At 42.3% G+C, this 15,400-nt stretch overlaps 1 protein-coding gene and 1 long non-coding RNA gene across 3 annotated transcripts; one reads left to right on the top strand and one right to left on the bottom strand.

Moving 5' to 3' along the window:
• Positions 1 to 330: 330 nt before the first annotated feature.
• On the bottom strand, positions 331 to 15,153 carry SSX2IP (SSX family member 2 interacting protein). 2 transcript variants are annotated; one of them, XM_083447192.1, is made up of 13 exons: positions 15,018 to 15,153; positions 14,162 to 14,325; positions 13,781 to 13,981; positions 11,424 to 11,534; positions 9,995 to 10,130; positions 9,179 to 9,254; positions 8,899 to 9,076; positions 7,148 to 7,298; positions 6,120 to 6,256; positions 5,304 to 5,474; positions 3,481 to 3,592; positions 3,064 to 3,184; positions 331 to 1,255 (listed from the first exon to the last, which is right to left on the bottom strand). In XM_083447192.1, the coding sequence occupies exons 1-13, from the start codon at positions 15,058 to 15,060 to the stop codon at positions 1,084 to 1,086; spliced, it is 1,773 nt and encodes a 590-aa protein (XP_083303318.1). In that variant the 5' UTR covers positions 15,061 to 15,153; the 3' UTR covers positions 331 to 1,083. The 2 variants fall into 2 exon arrangements, with proteins under 2 accessions (XP_083303318.1, XP_083303317.1); XM_083447191.1 differs by having other exon boundaries at positions 5,304 to 5,477.
• Positions 11,553 to 12,235, top strand: LOC310680494. The gene is made up of 2 exons (XR_014512812.1): positions 11,553 to 11,721; positions 11,867 to 12,235. It is a non-coding gene; the product is annotated as an uncharacterized lncRNA (long non-coding RNA).
• Positions 15,154 to 15,400: the final 247 nt, after the last annotated feature.

Genomic DNA, 15,400 nt, shown 5'->3' on the forward strand with positions numbered 1-15,400 from the left:
CATTTTAGAAACCCCAGAAACTTGCAAAAAGAATCGCAAAGTTCTTATTTGTTTTGCTAAAATGCATTACATAATGCAAACTGTGTAGCAGGGAGATACCGCAACGCCTTTTCACGGAAAGAATCAATTCTAAAAATTATATTGCATACAAATAAACACAACTTTGATTCTTCAAGCATAGATTCATGAGCTGATGAAACACAATGCTTAGCAGTTAGAATTCAGAGGCCAGATGGAAGACTCTGGCAAGCCAGAGGGAGCTCCATCGTAACCTACCTCCGATTTGGTACAGTGCTTCCAATTGATAAATAAAACACCAGAATCCATTAATTTGTATTTTGTAGAATACGCTTATTACATTTATTTTGCAGATGCATTATAAGGTTCTTTTTCTCTGAGCATTAAAAAAAATCCCCCATCTGTAAACATAGTATCACAATTTAAAAAAAAACACCTCTGTGACAATTGGCATGTAAAATACTATGATTTTTTGGGACCTGTGAATTTAATTTCATGGCATTGACACGTTATCGTGTGTGTGTGTCCATCTATGTGCAAGCTAATACCTTGCTTTTTAATTTATGAAAAGCGGTAATCCCAAAGTCACACAATAAATATAGAACCTGCCGTGTTAATCACCTGCAATATGCTGTACATTCAAGTTGGGGGGAGGGGGGAGAGTTTCAATGCCAGTTACACTTGAGACGCAAGTGAATATCCCCCCATACTAGTGCTAAAAGCACTACTAGTTCCTGAAGTAAAAAATACAATTTCGCTATCAGAAGATTCACACATTCCTTCCGTTCAAGAACGTCTTCTGTTCTAAGAATATAATCTGTTTCAAGACATATATATTTAAACAGCCTTTCAAAAAGGGTACAGACAGGAAAGGTCCGAAGTGAGGGCTGGGATGGGGGGGGGGGAGAGAATCCTTAAAAAGCCACACATACAGCACAACCGCTATCAATGTCCGCTGATTGATTCCATGAAAAACAAACACCCTGTTTCGCCAAACGAAAGTTTATGGACACATCCAGTTAAGCAGAGAGAGAGAGAGAGAGAGAGAGAAAGAGGTCCAAGAATCTAAGGCAAGTTATCTATGTGCTCTGTGCATAAGTTTGCTGGCAGTGGCATGTGCAAGCTGTCCACATCGTCTTGCGCAACGGGACTGGCATCAGTAGTCTGCATCTTCCTCAACTGTTCCTTTCTAACCTGGCTTGGCTTTCGGTCATCGGGCGTTTTATCCGGAGGAGCACTTGAGGCGAAGAAGAAACAGAAACAAGAAGAGAGGGTCAAGCACATTAATTTGGAGGAGGAGCCCTAGCTCACGCCATTTATGACACCTCCCCCAAGCCAGGCACTGTTTACCAATTATATACAGCAATTATATATGGGAATGTACCATTGGGTTCTTCGTTTTCTACCTCCATGGTGCAAGGAATGGCCCATGCCAAGCAAAACGCAGGGATGGTGGGATACAATTGGCTTGGTCTACGTTGTGTAGACTTGCCCTGGCCTGAACAATTCCAACAACAGCTCTACGGCCAGGTGTGCGACAACAAACTTGAGGGACAACAAACTTGAGGGACAACAAACTTGAGGGTTGTTGATTGGAGTTTCTGGCCGAAAACATGTGACACTATTGTGAAAACAGCTGCACTGACTTTACCACCAAGCCAGGTTCAAGGTTTTTGTATTGATTTAAAAGTCCCTGAACAACTTAGGTCCACTCCAAGGCAGCTCAGGGAGCACCCTGAACCCTTATATCTCAACTCAGTCACTGAGACCCTATGCAGGAGCATTGCTGACCATTCCCCAAGTTGGTGAGGTTTGTGTGACAAGAAGAAGAAACCGAGTTGTGAGTGTCATTGGCCAAGTCTTGCGGAATACTCTGTCAATAGAGGTTCATTGGGCGCCTTCTGTGCCAACTTTTAAGTGCCTGCTGAAAACTTTTTTAGTCTGCCAGGCCTCCCCCCCCCCCCCCAATGGTTTGTTGCTGCTTGTTTTAAACTCTTTTTTTATTTTATATCTTTTTAATGTTGTAAAACCACTTTCATGTGATTTAGTGGTATTTAAATACTTTTATAAGTAAATACAGTGGTACTGCAGAAGTCAAATGCCTTGCGAGTTGAACGTTTTGGCTCCCGAATGCCGCAAGCTCGGAAGTGAGTGTTCCGGTTTTCCAAGGTCCTTTGAATCCCAAATGTCTGAAGCGGGTTCCGGTTGGCTGCAGGAGCTTCCTGCAGCCAATCGGAAGCCGCGCCTTGGTTTCCAAAAGTTTTGGAAGTCGAATGGACTTCCGGAATGGAGTTTGTTCGACTTTTGAGGTACGACTGTAATAAAAAATAAACTTATGTTGGAATGCCCCAATTCATTGCAGAATTAACCCATCTCTCCGTCAGACTTCTTGCAAGACCTTGTGAGACTGGAAAACTGTTAGGGAGGGGTTGTATTATATTTACTATTATATTCCTACCCCACCTTTCCTGAAACGAGTTCAGAGTGGCAAATGTGGGTCACCCACCTTCCCGTTTTAGCCTCACAACAACCCCCCACTTGGGCTGAGAGAAGGCAACTGTCTCAAGACCATCCAGAGAGCCTCATGGCTGAGAGAGAATTTAAACCCAAGTCTCCCAGACCCTAAACCAACTCTCTAACCATTATACTTGTTGAAGCCAGGAAACAGCTAAGAACAGATTACATAAGAGAAAGAACAAGGGTGCCAACCTGAATAAAATATTGTGGGGGCCCAGGGAAGCCCTGTCCTGCATAACCAATCACATGACACAGTGCACACACCCCATTTGGGAGTGCCCATCAATTTTATTGGGGGCCAGCCTCCTCAAATATTTTATTGTGGGGGCGGAAGCCCCCACGGCCATTAGGAGTTGGGCTCCTATGCAAGAGAACAATTATTACACAGAGTCAAGTGATTCTAACATCCCTTGGAACAAACATCTAATCCAAAAACGTCTGAGGTTCGTGAATATTTCTACCACAGCCTGTTAACTTTTTAATGCTGTAGGGAAGGGAAGGCAAAAGTGATAGAATAAACGTGGGTACCTGTTCTCAAGGATATGCAGAGCTGCCTGACAAACATCTGAGAATTTGGAGGCATTGGTCATGTGGTTCAATTTCTTTTGGCGATACCTGAAATTTGCTAATGGATAATCCGAGTCGGTACCTGCAAAACAAATGTTGCTTCTTAGGAAACAATAATGCCAAATGCTGTCAGAGCCGGGAAGCTACTAGAGGTTTGTTGGTGCAGCGAGCAGTTCATTAGGAAGCAAAATAAAATCATGGCAGTACACCACATTGTCCTTTATCATGCCCTTTACTTACGCTAAGTGTATACAACAGAAATCCAGTGAGCAATATTGCACTTATCACCACAAATTTAGTCATAGAGATTTACAGCTAAAGGTTTCTGCTGTTAAAGGGAGAATGAGTTTGTGAAGAGTTTTTTAATAAAAGTCTTACTTCCCCAGAAGGCACTTTGAGGTTTCGCGTGGTCGCATTTATTTTGGTCAGGAGTCATACTCAAGAACTGTTGCTTCAGCCAAGTCCCGCGATCTTCTTCAAATGCCTTCCTCTACACCAAGGGAAAACCCAAAATTACCATAACAAATCAACATACATCTTGGCACTATCATAACATTGGCCTTCACCTGGAGGTCCCCTTCTGCTTTGGTTAGTGGAGGTATCAAAGGTGGGTTATCTCCCACTCACACAGGAAAGATGGACCATGCAACTTCAGGCACTGAACCTAAGCTCTCCCCACCCCCTTAAGTTTCACATCATGGGCCAAGTCTGCAGCAGAAAAAGCAATTTAATAATGTACGTAATGACCTGGCTAGGAGACCATGAAAGAGCCTCCTGCACAATTTGATAGCCAATTTAAGCTTAAGACATCTGCACCCCAAATCAGAAATGAACTTCCCTGCAAGTACCAACATTCCATTCTCTGTTTGGTGAAGGAGTTCTCCCAAGATGGAATAGATAACAGGCTCTATTAAATACTAAGTGGGCAAGTGGCTATTTACAAAGGGAGGAAAACTCTGGGCTGAAAACACTGCCTATGGCAGCGGTTCTCAACCTGTGGGTCCCCAGATGTTGTTGGACTACAACTCCCATCATCCCTGACCACTGATCATGCTGGCTAGGAATGATGGGAGTTGGAGTCCAACAACATCTGGGGACCCACTCAACACTGGCCTATGGGGAGATGCCTTAGTCCTGATTGTAGCGTCTTATGACGGTGCTTATCCAAGGACCAAGTTGCTTGAAGGACGCAGAAGCTTTAACATCACGGATTTTCATAGGTTCAAAGGATTATAAGGCAAAAGGAAAGAAGAAATGAAAGCAGGAGAGGATGCCTGAGAACATGCAGCAAAGAGAGAATTTGGATCCACTCTGAGCAAGCGCAGGAAAGAGTGAGAAAGGAGCTTCTAAGAGATGCTTAATAAAAAGAAGAAGAAGAAGAAGAGGAGGAGGAGGAGGAGGAGGAGTTTGGATTTGATATCCTGCTTTATCACTACCCGAAAGAGTCTCAAAGTGGCTAACATTCCCTTCCTCCCCCACAACAAACACTCTGTAAGGTGAGTGGGGCTGAGAGACTTCAGAGACGTGTGACTGGCCCAAGGTCACCCAGCAGCTGCATGTGGAGGAGCGGGGAAGCGAACCCGGTTCACCAGATAACGAGTCTACCGCTCTTAACCACTACACCACACTGGCTCACTGGATCTAAACTCACACAATCTCTGCTTTCCTGTAGAAAGAGGAATTTAAAAATCTGCTTGCGTACCTCCCACACTAAACAGGGAAGGAATGCTATCACAAAGTTTTAGAGCTTTTGCAGAGCTTCACCTGGAACTATGGTGCTGCTGAGCACGAACTGTAAGCATTTAAGAGCATCAGAGGTAGATCAGGTCAATGGCTCTTCTAGCTCAACATCCTCTAGGCCAACCTAGGGGAACCCACAAGCTGTAATACTTGGATTGTCGGAATTAGAACCAAAGGCTGATCAGACATCATACAGCAGGCATGTTTTAGTGGGGGGTGCAGATCTATAAATACAAATAGATAAATGCAAAGAAGCTGTAGCTATCCGCAGCTCCCCTAAACATGCCCTGCCTGCTTTTCCTTTCAAACATTTGAGTGTTCATTGTGTGGTAAACAGTGGACACAATATGAACAAGGCCTGCTACACAGATCAGCTCTAGTTCCCGGCAATTTGATTTACCTGAGAAGCACAGAAAAAGACCGATCTCCAGCCTTAGAAAGCACACAATCATTTTGAGTACCTCAAGTCCTAGCCTGATAGCAGCCTCTGTAAAACTTTTGCGCTCTCTCTCAAAGTTCTTCTTCTGTTCCCGGAACAGTTTCCACTCCTCCTTCAGCCTCTCCTTTTCTTCCAGCAGGTAACAGTCCTTTAGCAACATATTGGTGTCATCATCACTTGGAGAAGTTAGCTGCTGCTGCGCATAAGCATGGGGGGGGGGGAATGAGAAGTGATTATTTGGAAGCTACTACCTGGGCCAAAATAAAGTTATCTTTAGTTACCAGAAAAAGTCAAAATAAACTTGACAATTAACTAGGTGTTCCACTAGGCCCCAAAGTCAGAAAAACATGTGTTGGTGGAAAGGAGGAATCTATAAACTGAACTATTGAGCATGAGAAAAAGATTCCATTTCAATTCAGCTGCTCTATACTTGGAACATTATGTAACCTGCAGCATGCATGAAAAGTTCTAAAACTAGTCAATTCAAAGTGCAAGGAAGCAGGGCAGCTAGAGTTTTGTTTTCCTTGCCCTCCTTCCTAAAATTAGTTCTGAGGCACACCAGGATACAAAAGCCTGCATAATCCCCTTCAGGAATTTGTGACCTTGTTCTTTTCCATTTGTGCCAGAATCTAACAATGCACAGGCAAGGCAGACTTCTTAAAATCATGTTAAAATGTGTATTTTTAAAAACTGTTTGTAGATCTGTATCATTATTATTATTTAATTACTACAGATCTAAAAGAACATGAGGAAATTTTTAAGTGGAAAGCTAAGACTGATACTACTTGATACCTCTTGCACACTTCATCTAAGACCATGTATCTGATAAGATGCTTACCTGTAAGAGCTGCTGCTGAGTTTTTACCATCTCTTTGCACTGCTGAATTTCCAACTGCAGCCTCTCGACTTCTAGCTCATGGCTCTCTCTCGAGATTGTATCTTTCTCGTTCGGTGACCCAGAATGCACATGCGATACTGCAAGTTTGAAAAGTGCCTTCTGTTAATTTCTGCCTTTTTATTAAGAAATAGTTACTGAATTTGTTCTAGAGGAGAAAAATCTACAAAGAATCGACCATAGAAGTCAATAAATTCTGGAGGTGTTGCAGCACAGATCATATTCACCAGTCCTCTGTATAATGGAAATGGAGAAAACCATCAGTTGTTTGTTAAATTGCTCAGGATCTCTGGGGCTACATGGACTCTCTTAGTCATTAGATAAATGGCCAGCATTTCTTTCAAAGCAATTATGCCAAAATTCCAATGAAAGCATTAGCAAGGCTCCAAAAGACTTGAATGGAATCAGAATGTGATTGTTTACTTAATGTACAAAGGAAAAATAATAAAAAAGATGGGCACTGGACATTACTGAGTTTGTTAGGGGCTGTAATATATAGAAGGAGAAAACTTGAGAGATGGAAAGCGGAAGAACCCAAAATGCCTGAAAATACAGGGTAACAGAAGTGCTATTCTGAAAACTTCTATAACTGAAAGAACTGAGATAAAATGTTTGAGGACAAAGGGAGACCAAGAATTTTCCATTAAAGTCAAACCTGCTAATAATGCTTGTGTGATTATGAATTAAGTGATTTGTAAATAGACAATGGTGTAAGTTTTGTTCCCCAATTCCTGAAGGGGATAATGAATTTTTTCTGTCATAATATATCTTAAATAAAATGATTGTATTAAATGCAACTTTCTTCTAGCTGTTCCCCTGTAGTAAGGAAAATCCAGTTTCTATTGCTTGAGATGTTCTGTAGTGAGTGATCACAGCACCACTAGAAAACTGTATTAAATAGGTATTTCCATAGCAAGTGCTCAACCAACATTACAGAAGGATTAAAGTATGATGCAGAACTCTACTTTTACCTTGGTTGTCCAGGTTTTCAACATGATTCTTCAGCATTCTCCACTGTTTCCGAATGCTGTTAGCAAGCTGCTCACGCACCGTTTCACAAGAAAGTTCCCACACATTCTCTTTGTTTGCTTCTCCAGAGTCCTCCTCCATGTCTGAGAGAACCTGAAAGGAAATGCCTGGTTAAGAAGATATCCATGAAGCAGCAGTGGTTTCCAAAAGTGTATGAGCTAATTGTGGGATTGTTTGGTTCATATTATCCTACTTTTAATACTGTCGATTTAGTTTGTGTTTTAACGTAGATGGTTGACTGTAAATATTTTGCTTTTAGTGCTCCTATTTTGAGAACTTTTTTGAGTTGAAAAACAAAGATAAATCTTCAAAGAAATATACATAAGTTACGGTTACAATATTATGCTTTCCAGCATAGGCTATTCATCTACACAGCTATTTATATGCACAATGTGTGCACCTCCTCTAGAAAACCGCTTAAATAAAAGGATATTTCCATAGCCTTTAACCAGCATCTCCTACCAGTTAAGGCAGCTCAGAATTCTAAAATCCTGTTTTTCTGGACATGATCCACTCAGAACTGGTTGTGAAATTGCACTGGCTCAAAAAACTTTTTTTTAAAAAAAAACATGTTTATGTCAAATATACTGCAAATGCAGTTAAAAAGGCAGCATAGAACATTTCAGGAAAATAGTACCTTGATCATATTTTTTTAAAAAACACACACACACACAAAATATAATTCTTCAAAGAAGATACATGAATTCAGTCCCCAAGAATCACCCAGTTTCTCTTGTGCTTTAAGCCTGGCACCCTAAGTCACTAGTTCCAATCCTATAAACCAGGGTGTTTCTTGTGGCAAAATAAAGCAACAACTCCATCTACTGAAAGTAAAAAAGAATGACACTATGTGTTCAAATATTATAGTGTTAAATGTTATGAAGACTGTCAAGTGACGCTTTAATAACTATGGAAGCAGTGAAAGTAACTGGCAGATACAAAAACACCGAATAGATAGAATAAGGGGAGTCAAATACCAGGGCAGTTTAGCTGGAGTTAATCTGTTTTGCAAATATAATCTAGCTCTGAAGTTTGTGTAATAATGGGAAATATAAAAAAAATGAAATGCTGCTGGCAGGAATTTAATTTCTGGTTTAAGAGCAACAATTCCAACATGCCCAAGTTAATGAAAGCACAGCCATATATATAAACTATGCTCTCCCACAAGGAACAGAAATCTGCTATTCCTGTCTTGCAGAAAATAAAACATGTGGAGTTAGAGCCTGACTATGGCACATTTTGAAGTCAACAGGAGAAGTTAGGTTACTTGTGACTAATTCCCATTGACTGTATGGTTATCTTAGTTCGGAACTACAGTGGTATCTCGGGTTAAGTACGTAATTCATTCCGGAGGTCTGTACTTAACCTGAAACTGTTCTTAACCTGAAGCTAATGGGGCCTCCCGCTGCTGCTGCCGCCGCAGCAGCATGATTTCTGTTCTCAACCTGAAGCAAAGTTCTTAACCTGAAGCACTATTTCTGGGTTAGCAGAGTCTGTAACCTGAAGCATATGTAACCCGAGGTACCACTGTACTCAAGTAGCACCTGGTGGAAGAGGCAAGTCTAACCATTTAAAAGACGAATCACAGAAGACAAAAGTGAAAAACAATTCATACGATCTCATGGCACAACACCTTATGGTGCAATTTTGTTTTTGCTCTGTGTGACGTGTGTGTGTGTGTTTTAAAACTTACAGTTCCATTGCCATCTTCAGCCTTCTCCTTGGGTTTCTGCTTCTGTGATGGAAGGAGAGAGATTATCTCCTTCTTCATTTGCTGAAGCAGCTTTTTGAGCTCAGCATTTTCTATCAGAAGCTGTTTCTGACGCTGTTCGTACTCGTTTAAGAGAGCTTTGAACATCTCCTCTTCGTTTCTGAAAGCAGAACACGCATAGTAACTAAGCATGAAAAATACAGAAATAAAACTGTGTTGTGAGCAAAACTAAAGCAGTAATAGCTCTTTAACATTAGCTCACCTCGCTTCTGTTTTCCCAGTTCTCCATGCACCTCTCTTGCCATCAACTCTACCTACATAGTTTAGAACATCCATGGCTGCAAAGAGGAGAAATTAAAAACACATTTCAGACACCCTAGAAGATGACAATCGACCATACCTTTAGTATTGCATTGTGCTGTGTGAAGTACAGAAGCCCAAGTGAGTGAGACTGTGTCATTGCACTGTCCACTTTCAGCCTCGTGCAGATGGACATTGGCAAGTTGGCACTGGTTGTCGTCCTTGCTATGTCCAAACCTAAACATACCAGAAACATCCATTGCTGTCTACCTGCCAACCCCAAGTTAGGCTTCATATCAAGTTAGGTTCTGAGAAAAGCAATATACAGTCGTACCCTGGATCCGAAACACCTCGGTAGTCGGATGTTTTGGCTCCCCAACTTCGAAAACCCGGAAGTGATTGTTCCGGTTTGTGAACATTCTTTGGAATCCAAACATCCGACGGGGCTTCCACAGCTTCCAATTGGCTGCAGGAGCTTCCTGCAGCCAATCAGAAGCTGCACTTGGGTTTCCAAACGTTTTGGAATTCGAACGGATTTCCAAGGTACAACTGTACTGTGTTTCTTCAAAGGTACCACTTTTCCTGCACCATACATCATGCTGTTTGGACAACGCAACCTGAGGAACAGTCTTCCACAAACTGCCAGAATTTACCAAAATTTAGGAGTTTCCATGCCTATCAGTTTGGAAACAAAAAAGGGAATGACTGATAAATTAAAACTAGAATGGGGAACAAAACTGACCAGCCCCACCCCTAGAAAAAGATTTAGAAGACATACTCATTTTTTTATCTTTCTTGTTCATAAGAAGTTGATGAAAGCGCTCCTTCAGTTTGTTGTATTCTCTTTCTTTCCTCTTCATATCATGATTGTACTGGGTGGCTCGACTTGCAACGATGCTCTGTAGTTTCTGTACCTACAAAATGCATATTTTTAAAGAAAAGATTACTCTTGATTTTGAATTAAAATTCCTGCCTAATATGAAACTGCTTAGGTCAGTAATTCTGCTATTCATGCAGCCAGAAATTCCAATTATTGGTTTGGATGCAATTGTGTCACTGCTTCTGGAAAGCTCTTCGATACAGTGGAAGCTTCCTTGAGCCAAATAAAAGGGGAGGGGTGACCCACAAATTCTTTTTTGCCTACACAACCTTCCCTACTGTTCCAAGGGGTCCTACAAAGTAAGGTTACCAGATTTTTTCCCCAATGAATCTGGGGACACTTTTCAACTTCAATGGATTTTGTATGGGGTCTGATTTGTAAATCCAGGGACTGTCCCCAGGAAACGGGAACGTCTGGTGACCTTACTTCAAAGCTCTTGAGCAGATTTAGAATAAAAAACTAAGATGCTAATAACCCTTAATCACCTCCATTTCATTTCAGAGTTAATAATCGTGAAAACGACTTAATTACCTGTGGTGTGAAACTGAAGATGCAATGCAGAGTTTCCTAGAAATGTGTTTATTTAACACAAAATAGGTGGGCTGCTGGGTTGAGTAAAGGTAAAAGGTAAAGGACCCCTGGACAGTTAAGTCCAGTCAAAGGTAACTATGGGGTGCGGCGCTCTTCTCGCTTCAGGCCGAGGGAGCCGGCATTTGTCCATAGACAGCTTTCCAGATCATGCGGCCAGCATGACTAAACCACTTCTGGCACAAAGGAACACCGTGACGGAAACCAGAGCACACGGAAACACCCTTTACCTTCCCACCACAGCAGTATCTATTTATCTACTTACACTGGCATGCTTTCAAACTGTTAGGTTGGCAGGAGCTGGAACAGAGCAACGGGAGCTCACCCCGTCACGGGGATTCGAACCGCCAACCTTCTGACCGGCAAGCCCAACAGGCTCAGTGGTTTAGACCACAACGCCACCTGCGTTGAGTATGCCAGCTCTAGCCCCATGCCACATCACCTTCCAAATTGTGGAAGGCAACCACGTGTACTTGTGTGAGAAGCGTTCACATTTTAGAACCCCAGAAAATCAGCAGCCAGTGTTGGTCAGTGATGATAGGAGTTGTAGTCCATCACCATCTGGAGGGCTACAGCTTCCACACTGTCAATTACACAAGCCTGCTGCAAACACAGGTTTCAACAACCCCACACCTAGTGAATTTCCTTTTAAATGAAAGGCTGGCAATATTTTTTAAAAGTTCACTCAGTCTAGCAAAAATTATCAATGCCACTTCCATCAACGTACAGGCTGACTAACCTCATCTTTTTCCGTTTTTAGCAACTGGTGTAGATTCCTGTTTTTGCATTGCAATTGCCTGTCCCTTTCTTGAAGTGCAACTATTTCTCTTCTAGATGTTTCCAGCTGCTCCTGTTAAAAAAAAAAAAAAAAAAGAGGGGAAGAGGAAGTGACCCACAATTCAGTCTCACACGTTTACCTGAAACACAACTGGCTGCTGACAAACTACTGAGATTGTAGTGTTCGGTCACAGAAACAAACACTTAGTACTAAGCAATTGGCTTCTATTAGTCTGAACCCCAGGGCATTAGCCAGTGGCGTAGCGTGGGTTGTCAGCACCCGGGGCAAGGCAAGTAATTGGCACCCCCTAACCCGTGGATTTGCGCCCCCTAACCCTAACCTGCAGATGTTGCGCCCGGTGCGGACGGCCCCCCCATGCTACGCCACTGGCATTAGCACAACAGCTTACCTTCACTGAATGCATTGAAATAAAGTTCTATGTTCTTCTGTTTTTTAATGAAGTTGTTCAATTTGCCTCTAACCTGCAGACCTGGAATAAGGAGGGACTAATCCTAGTTGTGACCCCATGCATTGCACAGCACACTCTGCCTTCTGGAATTAATCCATTAACACAAGGCTAGAAGTGGTAAGGCTGGGAGTCATTTATACTGAACGCAAAGTGTGCTGTGTTAAGCATGCTGTGTTAAAGAGAGAACCACCAGGATATCTACCACAGCAAGTGCTTTTTTTAAAAAAAAGAAAGATGACCATACTCATATAGCAATAAATGTGCCATGAGTCCCTGCATAAAATGGCTGGCACAGGCAGCAAAATATATATATATATATATAAATGTTCCAGTACTCCATACCCGTGAATATTGTTGCAAAAAGGCCCTGGCCATAGCGCTGCTCTGAATTACATAAAGTGCAGTGCTATGAAGACCCAACCAAAAGGATATGGCAGTAAAAGGCCCCCTGGTGTGAAATGCAACTTCAAGAATTTGCTCTAATCGCTATGAGTTTTTCATCTGATATATTAAAAAAAAACATGCCTATATCGTGGCACACAGGGAAGCTAAATGTTGCGTCCATGACAAGGCTGAAGCGAGTTCCCTTACAAAATACTGTGGGCATTCTAAGTAAGTCAGTTGACATCAAAGCGCACATTTAAAATATTCTATTTACCTGCAATAATAAATCCAAATTCTACTTTAGAAGATAAATAGAAATCAGGCCAGGTGATCAGCTCGGTATCTCAGAATAATCTTTGCCTATTGTATGCTACCAAGCCCAATTCAAGGTGTTAGCATTAAAAGCAAAATGACTCGGGGCACAAATATTTGAAAGAGCCACCTCTCCCTATTTGTGCCCCTTGTGCTAAGGTTATCAGGAAAGGCCCCTCTCGCTGTTCATTTCTTAGGGAGCAATCACTGCACAATGGCATGAGAAATCACCTTCTCTAAGATGGCACCCTGCTTATGGAACTCCCTTCTCCTTGGAAAACAGTTTGCACCATCATTAATCTTTTGGTGCCAGTTAAACACTGAGTTGCCTGGGCTTTAAGAGGGGGTTGATCCGAGGTGGACAGTGGTAAACGGTTGGTTGTCCGCTTGGACTACTGCAACGCGCTCTACGTGAGGCTCCCTTTGAAGGTGACCCGGAAACTGAAATTAATCCAGAATGCCACAGCTAGACTGGTGACTGGGAGCAGCCGCCGAGACCACATAACACTGGTCCTGAGAGATCTGCATTGGCTCCCAGTACGTTTCCGAGCACAATTCAAAATGTTGGTGCTGACCTTTAAAGCCCTAAACAGCCTCAGTCCAGTATACCTGAAGGAGCGTCTCCACCCCCATCGTTCAGCCCGGACACTGAGGTCCAGCTCCGAGGGCCTTCTGGCAGTTCCCTCATTGCGAGAAGTGAGGCTACAGGGAACCAGACAGAGGGCCTTTTCAGCGTAGCACCAGTGGAGAAGGGGGGCAGATGGGGGAAGCGGCGAGGCGGTCCCATGACTCCTTGCCGGGGACCAGCAGGGAGAGTAGGGGTCCTCCGTTGCCCATGCCCTCCTTGCGCAGAAGGCTTTCGCGCAGAGAGAGTAGGAGAAGACTAGGCGTCAAAGAGCTTCTTTCCTGGAAGAAGTTTAAGAAACGCCCACTGACGGATTCTGCCAGAGATTGAGACAGCCACGGGTGAGTGGCTGTCCGGACAGAAAAGGTTCACTCAGGCAATCCAGCCAGGTGTTTGCCGGCTTACGCACGAGCAGCACCTAGAACCATTACAGTAGCGTTCCAATGAATTTTATGGCTGTAACCTGCCATGGAATCAAGAGCAAACAAGAAATCCAAACAAAATAAAACAATAAATAAAATGTTGCACCTTTAACTTAGTATAGCTGTTCTGGAGGTGGTCCATATCACTACCCAGTTTTAGATGCTGGGTTTCTGTTTCTTCCTGAGCCCGCAGAGTCTTGCGCTGAAGCAGCAGCATGTCATTCACACAGTTTAAAACCGATACCACGTTTAACTCTTTGCCTCTGGAGTCTGCATAAAGCGAAGGGAAGCCCAGCGTGGTCAGCTCCTAGCGCAACAGAACAAATTCCTTTTAAACCAGTCTCTGGCAACATTCAGGTCTTTATCAAACAGAGTACTATTTCTGCCATAAGGAGCAAATGGTGGGTGGGTGGGTGGGTGGGTGGGAGTGGCACATTCATTCCTCAAAGAGCATGCTTATATTTGCTACACAATTAAGTCAATTTACCCTGTTAAGATAGGAGAGGCTCTGTTCAACATTCTCTTCTGTGCAGAAGGCACTGAAAAAGCTGTGCGCACTTTTGGACAAAGGCAGTGGTGAGCAATGCGCTTGCTGTGCACTTAAGCTTGAGGGGGACATGTTTCTGTCTGAGGTATACCAAGTGATATTATCTGGAGAGGAAAAAGCAAATATTACAAAAATATTACCAATCGTTCTTGTTTTACTCAAACATGTATACCCATCATCAGAGACCATTCAATTGGTTTCAAGGCAAGTGTAATTCCTGTGTAACAAAAGTAAACAATACACAATTGAAGAATTTGGGTGATTAACCAATGGCAGCTAAACGTTGGAAACTGAGAGCTATGACATCCAGCAAGCTAATTATAAGAACAATTCCAAAAGATTTGTGGCAATATCTCTCACTGTGAAGCTTTGCATCTGATTAAATAACGAATGTGCTTTCCTTCTTTCTTATGTATAATCAATACGAGTGACCCTGTAGATACAGTATCTTATACCTCAACTTTCCCCAACAAAGCTTACTACATTAGTCACAACATTCTGAACATGCAAGACATTACAATAAATTTTCTGTTGATTGTTAGATAGAAATACTTAGCTACCTCTCTCTCTCTCGCTATATATATATATCTCACAATTCTGCAAAAACCAACCTTCTTCAGCAAAACCTATTAGAAGCAGTTACATAGTTATGCATTTCCATTTTAAAGATTAATTTAACTATTTTGTATACAGACGGTCAGTTTCAACTATCAACTGCTAAGATCTTTTAATAATTATAATCAACCCTTCCTGCATTAAGACATCCAAAATTTAACTTATGACTTCAATAATTCACCTGGGGACAGTGCTGGCACTGTAACAGTGTTCCAATCTCCCATAGCAACTAACGCATCCAGAGAAACAGATCAACTGCTTCAGCAGAGAAGCATTATGAGCCACTGCGGGTTAAATCTCCTACGTAAGCATCTCCTAAAATAGCAAGAACGTTTTAGATTAACGTGAGTATTTAAATCAAATGAGAGGCTAAAGCAGGCACAGAAGGCATTCTATGTATGTTAGAAGCCACACTCTTTGATTTTCAGATCCATGGGCCTGGCTAACTGTTCATAAATGCATCACCATGAAGAGGTTTGCGATAGGTAAACCTCAAGTTACAAATCAATACTTAATCATCCATGTGAAAAAAAGGAAAAGTAACAGGGTTGCGTTAGACAAATT

Source organism: Podarcis tiliguerta (genome assembly GCF_965153285.1).
Source record: "Podarcis tiliguerta genome assembly, chromosome: 6".
Lineage (NCBI taxonomy): Eukaryota > Metazoa > Chordata > Lepidosauria > Squamata > Lacertidae > Podarcis > Podarcis tiliguerta.

Excerpts from the sequence above, each read along its gene's own strand:
- SSX2IP (XM_083447191.1), bottom strand. The coding sequence starts at position 15,060 with ATGGGAGATTGGAACACTGTTACAGTGCCAGCACTGTCCCCAG. Across the intron at positions 14,326-15,017 it reads AGTGCCAGCACTGTCCCCAG|ATAATATCACTTGGTATACC; the intron begins GTGAATTATTGA and ends TTTCCTCTCCAG. Across the intron at positions 5,478-6,119 it reads CTCAGCAGCAGCTCTTACAG|CAGCAGCTAACTTCTCCAAG; the intron begins GTAAGCATCTTA and ends GCTTATGCGCAG.